This window comes from Euwallacea similis, chromosome 15, assembly GCF_039881205.1.
Source record: "Euwallacea similis isolate ESF13 chromosome 15, ESF131.1, whole genome shotgun sequence".
In the NCBI taxonomy this organism is placed as follows: domain Eukaryota; kingdom Metazoa; phylum Arthropoda; class Insecta; order Coleoptera; family Curculionidae; genus Euwallacea; species Euwallacea similis.
Window position 1 is genome coordinate 1807660 of NC_089623.1, and position 12941 is coordinate 1820600.

General features: G+C 33.7%; 4 protein-coding genes across 9 annotated transcripts in view; 1 reads left to right on the forward strand and 3 right to left on the reverse strand.

Annotated features, from left to right (window-relative positions):
• The window catches only part of LOC136413850 (centrosomin-like), a 28780-nt gene extending 22742 nt beyond the window's left edge, over positions 1-6038 (reverse strand). The window contains exon 1 of one of the 3 annotated variants that reach the window (XM_066397588.1): positions 5831-6038. In XM_066397588.1, the coding sequence (XP_066253685.1) occupies positions 5831-5883 (53 nt within the window). In that variant the 5' untranslated portion in view covers positions 5884-6038. Of the gene's footprint in view, positions 1-860; positions 1428-5830 lie in introns of those variants that run through there. The other 2 variants (XM_066397589.1, XM_066397587.1) reach the window with 2 other exon arrangements.
• Positions 6039-6261: 223 nt separating this feature from the next.
• On the reverse strand, positions 6262-8326 carry mRF1 (mitochondrial translation release factor 1). Its single transcript, XM_066397591.1, has 3 exons — positions 7714-8326; positions 7350-7602; positions 6262-6701 (listed from the first exon to the last, which is right to left on the reverse strand). The coding sequence occupies exons 1-3, from the start codon at positions 8285-8287 to the stop codon at positions 6287-6289; spliced, it is 1242 nt and encodes a 413-aa protein (XP_066253688.1). The 5' UTR covers positions 8288-8326; the 3' UTR covers positions 6262-6286.
• Positions 8327-8582: 256 nt separating this feature from the next.
• On the forward strand, positions 8583-10646 carry GAA1 (glycosylphosphatidylinositol anchor attachment 1). The gene has a single exon (XM_066397590.1). It carries the CDS (start codon positions 8664-8666, stop codon positions 10578-10580), a length of 1917 nt encoding a protein of 638 aa, XP_066253687.1. The 5' UTR covers positions 8583-8663; the 3' UTR covers positions 10581-10646.
• A 2-nt stretch (positions 10647-10648) lies between these two features.
• On the reverse strand, positions 10649-12770 carry Ttc19 (tetratricopeptide repeat domain 19). 4 transcript variants are annotated; one of them, XM_066397596.1, is made up of 5 exons: positions 12354-12768; positions 11564-11723; positions 11162-11405; positions 10880-11068; positions 10649-10826 (listed from the first exon to the last, which is right to left on the reverse strand). In XM_066397596.1, exons 1-5 carry the CDS (start codon positions 12695-12697, stop codon positions 10747-10749), a joined length of 1017 nt encoding a protein of 338 aa, XP_066253693.1. In that variant the 5' UTR covers positions 12698-12768; the 3' UTR covers positions 10649-10746. The 4 variants fall into 4 exon arrangements, with proteins under 4 accessions (XP_066253693.1, XP_066253690.1, XP_066253689.1 ...); XM_066397593.1 differs by having other exon boundaries at positions 10650-10826; positions 10880-11110; positions 12354-12767; XM_066397592.1 differs by having other exon boundaries at positions 10650-10826; positions 10880-11405; positions 12354-12765.
• Between the last annotated feature and the right edge of the window lie 171 nt (positions 12771-12941).

Here is a 12941-nt window from a genome sequence, read left to right on the forward strand (position 1 = left end):
AAGTTCATGTGTTAATATGTTATCAGTCGAATGTTCATGGTAAGTAGCAAATTACTTAATTAACGTCCTACGATTACGGTTTAACGCCTTGAGCGAAATTTTTTTAAATAATCGCCCGTTATAAGGAGGGCCAATACGCAAATGTCGAAAATAGATACTTTTTTTTTATTTTTGAGCTATTTCCAGAGTAAAAAAAAACGAAATTTACGAATTTTTTTTATATTTTATTTCTCAGTTATGGTAAGAGATGAAAATTGCGTCGTTGATAATAAGTGTAAATATTGTAAAGGGTCATTGGAAAAAAACCTCAAATAGGCGGTAAAATAATAGAGGCATATCTTGGACAAATAAATCCGTTAATAAATTGTCACAGCATGACAAATAATATAGCAAATAGTAAATAGCTTAATCAACTCCTACGTTTACGGTTCATCACCTACCGTGTACTTTTGAAATGGTCACCCATTATTTACTTCTATAGAAAATTTACCCTCGAATTTAACTTCTTAATGATCAAATTACTAACGTGCTGTTAACATTAACTAAAAGCTGGTTTCCATAGAAACCAAGAATCTAACCAATACCCATGCCGGCCTGAACGTATACAGGACCCAGGCTCTATTTCAGCATTTCTATAGCCTGTAATTGAAATTGATGGCATATTAACAATTTGATCCCAAATGTTACAGAGGTATGTAATTTACATAGGAATGACTCTTGGGGCGATCTTAAAATTATCAGGTAGAGGGTGAAATGACTTGAATTTGTCTAACAATTTAAAATCCAATGCTCTAGAAAAAATGCAGGATACATTTTTACTGCAAAACATTATTTTATTCTAAATGTTAGTTTTTCCTTACCAAAATGGACTAGACGGACTTTTAGCAAGGCTATTCATGGGGAATTTCTCACTTGTAGGTGATCCGAACCTATCAGAAAAATTAAACCGCGACATGTCTAACAAACTCCAAAAAATCGAAAAACACCCTTAAAAACTATACAACGCACTCTTTCAGTGTCCTATTTTTTCCGTTTCATGTGTTGTATTATCGGCCTTTATCGAAGAACAAACATAAAACACTGTCACCCTTCGCCAGACATGATTCATGGCAATTGTCCATTGCTCTTTTAAATTAATATTGTTCGCCAAATTTTAATAGTTCTTGGACACAATTGTAGTCGGAACGATGTTTGCCAATATCAGGGGCAAACCACGCTGATCCGATACCGCCCACAGATAAGAATTAATGTATCTAGCTGAAACTTACACACAGCACTGTGCAATTAAATTGTTATTAACACATTGTTTGCTAAGTGGCGAATAAGCAAACAATTTTCCGGTGATCAGCGAAACAAACGAACGTTAGCTTAGCACGCTTTGGAAAAACGAACTGAACACGGAGATTTTATCGTTGCGTTGCGAAGCAAAACAATCAGCTTCTGGACCACGTGTATGCGACACGACCAATGGGGCTGTCTCTCTCTGATCGCTTGGGAGCAACACGAGATGCACATATTGAAGAAGGTCGGGAAAAGCCCTTCTAATTCTCCTTTAGGAGCGTAGAGGCGGGCTCTTGTTTGTGGCTCTCTTATCGATCGCGCATGGAAGGGATTTAGTCTTGACAAAAGAGTGCACGTAGGTGGAAAAAGAAAAGATAAACAAGAAATAGATTCTTTGAAGAAATTCATTAAAATATCTTTGGAACGAGGTTAAATGGATAAGTACTGCAGGACGCCTGTTGATTTCGATTACATATACAAGGTGAGTCGGAAAGAATGGGCCTACACTAAACTGGAGATGTTAGACACCAAAACATTGCGATCGAGCTTAACATCGCTTATTCTAATGTCGCAGGTTTTAAGAGATTCAGCGTATTCAAAGTTTAAATTTTATTCTGAATTTTCTCAACAATTAAAAAAGTTTTGATAGTATCAATCTGAAACTGGTAATTTCATGCTTTTTGGAACGAGAATTACGAATTTTCAGCTTATTTTAACGTTGCTCCTCGAGGGCGCTAGTTTCGCTGTATTATTTAAGTAATTTAAATGGTATTTTTTTTATTTGACAAACCATGCTTAAAACAAGTCGAAAATTTAAAAGAACGCTCAGTTGTAATCTTGTTTAGGTCGTCTAAATCTACCGGTTTTTAAATGATTTGCATTTAAAAGGTTCAGTGCATTTTGCTACGACTTTTCCTTTTTACTTTTCATTTTCATTATCTTCAGGAGTTGTGACAGAGACTACAAGAAGCCACGAATATATTCAAAAATAATAGTGAAGTTTTTACATTTAGAAACATTTAAGAAAGTGTGTTTTAAAATATATTGAGCTAGGCAGTGCACACTTCCAACGTTTGATTTAAAGTTTGTCATTATCACTGTTACCAATAATTGTTATTGTTATTTATTGTTGCTTTGATTACTTCTCCGTGTCTTTTCATCTTTTAAGAATAAAAAAATCATAGCAAAACACATTGAACCTTTTAAATGCTTTTAATAACTTAAAAACCGATAGATTTAGACAACCTAAAGAAGAATACATTTTCTCTGCAGAATTATGTATGTTTTTGTTAATGTTCGACTTGTTTTAAGTATAACTCAACAGATTAAAAAAATAATACGGTGAAACTAGCACCCTCTAAGTGCAACGTCAAAATAAGCTTAAAATTCGTAATTTTCACGCCAAAAAACATAAATCTAGCAATTTTTAGATTTATAGTATCAAAATTTTGTTAATTATTGACAAATATCAGAATAAAATTTCAATTTTAAACACGGTGTATCTCTGAAACCAGCTATATTGGTATAAGCCGTATTAAGCTCGATCACAATATTTTGGTATCTAGTATATCCAGTTTAGTGTTAGACTAATCTTTTTGACCCACCCCGTATATTTTTGCTAAAGGATGTAAACAGTCTACTCATTTTTCAATGAAAATCTCTACTACTGCCTTAATACCGCCAGACCCATTAAGCAGTTTAGCATTAAGGACACCTAAATCATCCCACATGAGCAAATCCTGAATAAGGAAAGCGACAATTAACGAAAGTGAACATGTTAAAGATATCTACTAGATCTTCAAATCCTTCAGAATATAAAAATTTCATGAAACCTATTGTGATACCAAAGCGTTATTTAAAGACAGACTGCTGTTAGGCAAAAATAATTTTTGTACGCCTAAACTTATAACTTCTTCATTTAGCCCTAAATTCATATGGCAAATAGCGAACACCGCTAGTAGTAAAATAGTAAAGTCCTCAATGCTCTTTAACATACAGGGTGTTAAAAAAAGAGTGTACAATATTTAAAGAGGTAATGGTATGGACCAAAATAAACAAGTCTTATTGTTTATAAATATTAGTCCGCTAAGTAACGGCTTCAGAGATATGAAAGATTATTCTTTTTTAAACCATTTATTTGCAATTATTTATTACTTATTTACATATTATGTACAAACAAACTGTAGTGTACGCGCCTAAAAAGTACGAATAAACAGTTTCGCTTGCTATGCGCCGTGGAATGCATGATTCAGAAGTGCGAGAAAAGGATTCCACGGTTCCAGACAGTGTGTAAGAGACTATCGAGGAGTGTGCATATTATTTAAAATCCTCAATTACCTGAATACATCGAAGTAAAGTGTTAAATAGCGTTAGATGCTACACAAACGAAAAAAGCTTCTAGCAAAAAGGAATAATAAAGTTATGTAAGATGTTGAAAGTGTCCTTCCACTTTCAAGCAGGCATGACATCTTTGTTTAAGGAATGTAGTCCAGAAGATCACCCGTTTTGTTCTGCAGAAGGTTTTGGTAAGCAGCGCCTGTTAATCGCTTTGATAAAACAACTGGACCTAGAAACCTGTCGCCTGCAACATCCAATAAAACATTTAATAAAAAACGTGTCTGATGTCCAGATTCCATTAAATTACGAGGATTTTCGTCGGCCCGAACATGCATATTACGAAAACTAACAATTCCATTTCGTGTGAACACGGCCTCATCAGTAAGAGAATGTTGGCAAAAAACGAGGGTCTTCAGAATCATTTCGTAGAAATCAGCGGCAAAAAATCAAATGTGCTTAATGTTCAAGTGGATTTAAAGCCTGTGCTCGTACATGGTACGAATAAAGTAGCTGCTCGTGGAGGATTCACCAAATAATAAGAGCGCTAATTCCTACCACAGCTGATATTCTCCGCACATTTGTCCCCGGATTATATTCTATTCGTGCCAGAATTTCTTCTCCTGCTCTAGAAGTACATACTAACCTTGATTTTCCGGATAAATAACAGTGGTTGTTTAATGAACGGGTATTACGCAATTTTTGATGAATTCTTCTAAGCATACAATGTGAAGGAATCTGACGATTTAGGTAAGTTTCAGCATAAAGACGTCGCGCTTCGGTAGCAATGCATTTAACATGACCATACATGGCATGCCTGTTAGCTAATTCGGCGATAGAGTAAACAGCCATAGCAAACGAAAACTTGTGCGTTGACAACAAATACTTAATGTTTATATTATGATGAGAAAACGTAAGTTTTTCCAAAATAAAAGAAGAATAGCCTTCCATATCTCCGAAACCGTTACTTTGCGGACTTATGTTTACAAAGACTTTTTTGTTTATTTTGATTCATACTATTACCTCTTTAAACATTTTGCAGTATTTTTTAACACCCTGTGTATAAAAACCAATGCTATATCTCAGATCCCACATTTTACTGAAAAATTCTTTTTTTTTTGTTAGTAGTCTTAACAAACACTCGAGTGACAACTTATACTTAAATACCTATTTATCTAAAAACGTAATTTTGGATAATCAAGTGCACAGTACTTCCCCTATTTATAAACCCTGCGTTATCATCTTTTTTTCTGTTCTATATTACCCCAAAATATATATGTATATTATCTAATTTGTTCCCTAATGAAGTAAATCCAAGCGTGCCAAAAGAACGGTTTAGTTATAACAAGATGAAGCACCACCAGATTTTGTATTAAATGTTTACTTATATTTAAATGAAAGCTTTTTAAATCAATGAATAAAAAGAAAATGTTCAATGGGATAACCACCTAGATCTCTCTCAATCTTACTGCTCTCAATTTCTTTTTATGGGGATTCCTGAAATCTGAGGATTACAATACGAAGCCACATAATACAGATTAACTTAAAAAATTCATAAAAAAGAAATTGGGCAAAGCATGGAAAATATTTTAGAAAATGTGAGGGATGAGTTTTATCATCATTCAGGGCTACGCCAATATATCAACAGTCAACACTTGAATGATGTATCACTTGAACCCTCCTTTTTATTTAAAGCTTTAAGGATAACTATTTCCTTATCTAAGGGGTTAATATGTGTAGCATCACAACACTACCAAAAAGCATATTGGGAAAAAAGACATGTTTAAGCAATTTTGAAAAATTAAATCCCATCTATATACCGAATTTGTAGCAGTTAAAGTCACTACACTGTATATAACAAATTACTTCATAATCTTAAGTCCATGAATCTATTTAGAAAACATCTGAAGCGCTTTTATATAAATTGTGCTATAATGTTAGGGAATATTATGAAAATTTGTACTAAGTACCCAGTTCGCATTATACCTATTTTTACTTTTACTCGTCTTGCAATTTTTATGAAATAAAGGGTTTTGATTTGATTTTTTTTAAGAAACGTCTGTTTTCCAGAAAACTAATGAAATTTTGGCCAATTATGAAATTGTAACAGAACTAAACGAGAGATCCTTATTCACTTTCTGTAAACAATTATAGAGTTATAAGGACTAAACAGACGAACGACTGCAATAATATTAATAATATAAAAACAACTTACACATCTGATAGAGAATAGTCCATGGAGTTTGAGGCGGTATTTTCCTCTGCCATATCGCACCACTTCTGTTAAATACAACGTATTTGAGTTCGGGACACTTTTGAAACCGAATATGCCGTTGAATGTTTAAACTAACCCGGTTTTCTTTGAATTTCTTTAATAACTGGTAAATGAAATTCGATATTTTTTAACTTCCAACAACGGACATTTAACGGAATACGTTTTGTTTTGATTGGTGAATGCCTGACGTTGCCTAGCAGCTGAAGCTTGACGTATGTGTTTGTCAGCTTTCAATGAGATGGTGAAGTGCAGGTAAGGATCAAACACAAATCTACACCAAGAACCGCGCGAATTCTTATAAAAAACTAAAGGGGCAAAGCGAAACGTTCACAAAAAACCATTATGGTCAATTAAACAAAAAAAATCATTACCAACATTTAATAATCTACACATGTTTTATGTACAAACTTGTTTAACTAATTCTAAAAGCCTATTCACTCTCAACTGCTTTTCCAGGCTTTGAATCAGCCGGTCCAAATCCTCCCCGTTGTTGATAAAACCCTTTAAATTGTGAAAATGCACCCCTTGCAGTCGATGATCAGTTATTCGGTCCTGATTAAAATTATACGTCCTGATTTTTTCATTTCGATTGTTTGAGCGAACTTGGCTTTTCCTTTTTGCGGCGGACTGGGCAATTTGTGTTTCCAATTCCCTCTGGTAAAGCAGAGCCCTTAATCTAGCCATTGCAAATTTACGATTTTTAATTTGGGATCTATCCACCTGGCACTCAACGGCTATGTTAGTGGGGAGATGTATTATTCGTACTGCGGAATCGGTTGTGTTCACATGTTGACCACCTGCGCCAGTTGACCTACAAGGAAATAGTATATTAGTATTATCGTGCATATATATGTTAGTCGAGCTTATAAGGAAGGCCTTATATGGTCGACTCTAATTTCAAGCATTCTGACGGGATTAAACTCATAGGGGAGGACAACATTATACAGGACGTTTCATAAATATATAGTGCAAGTTCAAGGAGATATTCCTTGGGTCAAAATTCAAAAAGGTTCATAAACATATATCCAAGCTCGCTTCATTTCTAAAATAAAAGGTGTTAAACAGCCGTGGTGTTTTCGAAAAAGTTCAGTCATCATTTAGAAGACTATAGGAATTACCTGTCCTAGTGGGTGGAAAGCATTTTAAGTAGGCACTTCGTACGTTTTGGACATAAGTTTTTGCTGTTTAATAAAGATTTTTTATTATTTATTTAACTCTTTCACTGTGGGATCTAGATATTTAATATCGTCAAATAAGATATTTTTTATATGTATTCTATGTTTTCTACATGTGGTATTTAATTTTAGTTCAGGACGATTAGCGTCAGCTGAAAACTGCCTCCCGATTCCATAAAACACACACCATCATGAAACGATTAAATAATTAAATTCTTATAAAGCCGAGGGCACAGAATTTTTAAACTAGAACTAGAGACTAATGTCAGTAGCTGACACTTTACCTTTTGGTTTCGATTTTAAGGTCTTTGGCTTCAATTTTGATGTCAATTTCAGCAGGTTGGGGTAGTGCAATCACTGACACAGTACTTGTATGTATGCGACCACTTTTTTCAGTCGTTGGCACTCTTTGCACTCTGTGGACTCCTCCTTCATGTTTGAAATACTTGTAAACTTCAGGGCCATTCACAGAGAGTGAACCATGTCTCAGACCTCCTGCATCAGTTAGTACATATTCAGCAATTTCATATTCCCATCCTTAAATAAATAGAAATTTATTAAGGACAAATATAGAAGAGAAAGTAAATGGTTGATTGTTTATAAAGGGATATCCTGTATATTCAATCATACCAATAAATAACTTCCTACCTTTATAAGCAATAAAACTGCAATACATATCAAACATTTCTTTGGTGAATAACATGGCTTCTTGTCCACCCACCCCTGCTTGTACTTCCAAAATAATGGAATCAAATGAATCATCCTTAGTAGAGGGTAAAAGGGCTTCAACTAGCTCGTCATCCAATCCTTTCAACTTGACTGTCATTTCTGCTTCTTCAGCTTTAGCTAAAAGACTTAATTCCTTGTCCCCTGAAGATGTAAGTTCCACCAAACTGGACATGTTTGAAACAACATTCTCCCTCTTTTGAAGTATATGGATCACAGGCAGGAGTTCATTGTAGCGATGATTTTGTATGTGATTTGAAGTGTTAATTAATTCTAAGTATTCAGACTGAAGCTTGGATATGTATTGTTTTAAATCTATATTGTTGATTTTTAAATCATCTTTGCATTCTACAGAAGTAGAATAGAAATTACTGAAATGAGGCTGGAAGTAGAGGCATTTAAATGAATTTAGCTTTAGTATTTGGACAATTTCAAATGCTTTTCTATTAAATTGTAGTTTGCTGTTTAAATAAATTTGGGAAATTAGAGTAGACATAGAGAAAGCTTTACAAAATCATATAAAATTCATAAGGCAGTGTACACTGCAGCTATGCTTATGATATAAAAACTGTTTCAAAATAAATCCCTAATTAACGGCATAATTTACGTGTAACATTGTTCACTAAACATATTATTCTAGTAATTTTTACTACTTTTCCATAGAAATATTATTTATTTTTTTATTGTTATAAATAAATTAATTTTAATACATTAAATTTCTCTCTCCGTTAGTTGCATACAAATCAGGAAGAGACAGAAACTGTTTCACAAACGTCAAAACTCCTGATTCATATAACCTTACTTTTTTTGTTTACATTAATGGTGAAGGAATTGCCAAGTTTTTATCAAAAAAGGACAGTTTCTTTAATAAAATGGGGCTCCTAACAGACCCTAGTAGTGACCAAGGAAAAATCGCCAAAATCTTAGTTAAATACTATGGAAAACTATGCATTCTACTGTATATTGGGGGCGTGATATGGTTCTCCTCATTAGCATTGCCCATGTTCAACACCAGCACATATTTCTCCGAAAACGCTTTACTCCCAGGCCTGGTGAAGTCAATGTTCTGGGAAGATAGAGCAGCTATGCAGTACCTACAAGAGCTTCAAGACGAGACTCAGAAATATGACAGTTCCATACCATACCCTTGGTTACTGGCGAAATTTCAACAAATTGGGCTAGACTCTTATACCCACAATTTCACATTACATTCCCCACTAAACCCCAATGAAACTTATTATGGGAAAAACGTCTATGGAATTCTACGAGCTCCTAGAGCATCAAGCACTGAATCTTTGGTTTTAAGTGTGCCATACCGGCCTCCTTCAAGCATTTATGCCACCACTCTTCCTTCTATTGCGATTCAATTAGCGTTTGCTAAATACGCTATTAAAGAGAAATATTGGGCAAAAGACATAATTTTTCTTATCACTGATCATGAGCAATTAGGTATGCAAGCATGGCTGGAAGCATACCATGGAGTTACATGTGGAAATGCAGACACATTAAAGCATGGGACTTTGAAGGGTCGTGCTGGTGCTATTCAAGCTGCCATCAATCTTGAACTGCACAGTGCTAAAATTGAACAAATTGACTTGAAAATTGAAGGCCTCAATGGACAGCTGCCAAATTTGGATCTCTTTAATTTGGCAGGAAAAATTTGCATCAAAGAAGGGGTATTACACACTTTTAAAGGAAAAATCCCACAATATTCCAAATCTCTTTACAAAGGGTGGCAATATAATTTTAAAAACATGATGAAAATGGTCAGTTCTCAAGCAACAGGGATACCTACAGGAAATCACGGTCTATTTCTTCGCTTTGGAATTCAAGCGCTCACTTTGGAGGGTTTTGAGCAAGGCAAATATAAAGTAATCTCAAAAATTGGGTTTTTAAGTATTGGAAGAGTTATTGAAGGCATCTTTAGAAGTATGAATAACTTGTTAGAGAGGTTCCATCAAAGTTTTTTTTTCTACATCTTACCTTCTTATGACCGTTACATTTCTATTGGCTTATATATGCCCGCTTTATGCATGATAGCAGCGACATTGATTATAAAAGCCTGTGCAAAATGGTGTCAACTGCAAGATGATTCTAAGACTGTCAAAGTTGGTCACGAAATTAGTTATGTGAAAGTAGTTTTGCTATTTTTTGTTTTACATGGTATTGGTGTGTTTGTAACTGCGTTTCCTGGATTATGTAAATCACTCAGCTACTTCCATTTTAATACTGAAGTAGGCACTTTAGTTTCCTGGGGTTTAGTCACAATTTTAAGTTTGGCTTTATTGATTCCATATTTAACAAATAGTATAAGAAAATGTCAGAGAAGTTGTGATTTATTATGCATTTTTGCCTTGTTGGAGCTTGGAACAGCCCTAATTTGCATCTCTATGAACAATATTTCTTTAGGTATTATTTGTAGCACTATAAGTGTACCTGTGGCTCTTATCATTGACACCAACTTAAATGAGCATGTGAAAATTGTTCAAAAAATTTTTTGGCTCATAGTCCACCCTGCCTCAGTGTTATTTATCATAGTCTTAGTTAATACTGTCTTAATATTTAATCAAGAACCCATTAAAGAATTGTTACTAAGAGCGCTATACGCCACCCATCAAGCAGTAATTTATAGTATAGTAGATTCAATGATTTATGGGAATTGGTTGTACACAGTTGTTACTTCAATTTTTGTTCCCAATTGGCTGTGTTTCTGGTGTGTAGCATGTAGTGCTGCAAAAACTATTGATGGTGTTCCTGCAGAGGTTTCAGAAAGCAAAAAACAAGACTGAAGTGTAAAATAATTTTGTTTTAGTAGTGAACATAAGGATTCATGAAATAAATTTTTTTATTATAAATATTATTATTTTATTTATTAAAAACATGTAACATTGAAGATTTTATTTATAACTGTGGATCATATAATATGGATTAAATCTAAATCTACTCATATAAGAGCTAAGATCCCATGTTCATTTTCAATTGATCTAAGCAGTAATTTGACTGCTCAATTGATTCAGTATGTTCATATAATTTGCCTAAAAACTTCTAAGTTATAAAACGATTATGTAAAACTATATAGTTAGATTACCTAGTTTTTTTCCTTCATTGCAGGACTTTTCAGCTTCCTTATAAATCCCTTTTTGCAATAATATTAATCCCAAGTTTGCATGAATGACACCCAAATGAGATTTATCTTCTAACTTGTTCCCTACATTTATAGCTTCTTGTAGGAATTTTTCTGCTCTATTATAATCTTCAGCTCGAAAGCTTGTTATTCCTAAATCATTTAGAAGAAGCATGCTTTTTTCACTGTTTATCCCTATAAAAAAATTGTAATTGAAACACGATTTAAAATGACAGCAATACGTGCCTTCAATTTCATTGCAAACTTTATAAGCTTCATTCAAATGCATAAGGGCTTGTGCAGAATTGCCAATGTCCAATAAATATTGGGCATACCAGTCATTTATCACACCATAAAGAAGCTTTGCATCTTCATTATCTTTATCATGGTGTTCTATTTGTTCTAGACACCATTTGTAACCAATATCAGCGCGTTCTATATTTGCTTTCAGCTGGCAAATTCTGGCTAATTTTAAGCTTATATGAATCACCTATAAATGCCTGAAGCAGGTAAACCTTTATACCTATAGGATTTTATCTGGAGATGTAGTAATTTTTACAGAAATGTTTAGAGTCACTAAGTACACAATCTTTTAGAGGAAATAAATTACTTATTTATACTTATTTCGTTCTGAAGAAAGAGACTCACTTTAATGTCATCTTCAGGTATTCCACCTCCCAGTAAAAGTTGCAGAACAGTGACAAATAGCTTTTCTGCTTTATCCAAGTTGTATGTATTGAAAGCCAAATTTGCCATTAAATCATAGCAATATAAAATACCCTGTTGATTTTGTTGCTGTTGGGCTATCCTAATCATTAAAAATTATTTAATGCATATTATGTTATTAATGGATGTACAAGATGAGTTGAGAGTAGGTAGTGGGTTGGAAAGCATATGATGAAATAAAAAATTATGAGCTTTGAATTGTTTAAGATGAAAATAAGATTGCTGTTTCCATGTTCATTAAAGTTTTTATATATTTACATAAGAAAACATAAAGTTAATATAAGATGTTGCATGCTGTGCACCTTTCTCAAAGACAGTAGGCAAATAATATATATACCACCCTTTGGTATTTGAAAATATTTAAGCCTGTTATAACCACTCAAAGCTGAAATGAGACATAAAGACACAATAAGCCTTAATTTCAGATTTCTTCTGTTGGCATTTATTTGCATTATCTACCAGCATAGTTGAACTGTTTTAACTTTTTTGTTATGGTAACTTTACATAATATGAATCTGTTCTGGCTTAACTTAATACAGATAAATAACATTTTGTTGCAGACATGTATGTCCATAATAGCTGCCACCACTTGAGGATTGAATGCTTGTGCATTGAATGTAGATTGAGCTTAAAAATAGCAGTTTTGCAAACATGTTAGGATGTTGTACTTTTGTGCCCAGCAAAAGTATTAATGATTTCAGATAAATCTTACCTTAAAGCCAGATGTAACATTTGCTCCGCCTTTTCATATTCTTCCCTTTGAGTACACAAAACAGCCCTTTTTAAGGTCATAATAAGTTCTGATTCCTTCTCTTCCTCATCTTGATCGAATCCAAGCCAAGTGAGGATACTTACGGCAAACAGTATGGGACGTGATAAGAAAGAATGTGATTTAAAACTGAAGTACTTGTTATATTTAGACAGTTCTGGATAAATGAGATTACGTAAAGAATTTTTTTCTGCAACAAAATGTTTGAATGTGGTCTTGCATACAATGGGGCGAAATAAATGACGCTTGGGGGCGACTTTACGCAAAATATGAGTAATTTTCAACATTTTAAAAGAGGTTTTTCAGGGGACTAAATAGGGAACGACAATTTTGTGAAATGAATATTTAATAAAATTTTAAACAAAAACAAAATTCCCTCACTGTGAAACAGCTGACTTTGAAAAGAAAGTGAGATGGTTAGTTATATCTTGTTCTATCCTTTTTTACTTTATAAAGTGAAAGCTCATAAGAGAATCTAAACGATCTGACCTACTCGAATTAATGTCTGTCAAACGTCAATCGTAAAAATAA

What these genes read in the sequence shown, in the direction of transcription:
- mRF1 (XM_066397591.1), bottom strand. Translation starts at nt 8,287, where the DNA reads ATGTCTACTCTAATTTCCCAAATTTATTTAAACAGCAAACTACAATTT. An exon ending in CAGTTTTATTGCTTATAAAG is followed by an intron (nt 7,603 to 7,713) that starts GTAGGAAGTTAT and finishes TATTTATTTAAG; the next exon opens with GATGGGAATATGAAATTGCT. An exon ending in CTTAAAATCGAAACCAAAAG is followed by an intron (nt 6,702 to 7,349) that starts GTAAAGTGTCAG and finishes ATTTCCTTGTAG; the next exon opens with GTCAACTGGCGCAGGTGGTC.
- GAA1 (XM_066397590.1), top strand. Translation starts at nt 8,664, where the DNA reads ATGGGGCTCCTAACAGACCCTAGTAGTGACCAAGGAAAAATCGCCAAA.
- Ttc19 (XM_066397592.1), bottom strand. Translation starts at nt 12,697, where the DNA reads ATGTTGAAAATTACTCATATTTTGCGTAAAGTCGCCCCCAAGCGTCAT. An exon ending in ATGTTACATCTGGCTTTAAG is followed by an intron (nt 11,724 to 12,353) that starts GTAAGATTTATC and finishes TTTAATGATTAG; the next exon opens with GATAGCCCAACAGCAACAAA. An exon ending in CAATGAAGGAAAAAAACTAG is followed by an intron (nt 10,827 to 10,879) that starts GTAATCTAACTA and finishes AGAAGTTTTTAG; the next exon opens with GCAAATTATATGAACATACT.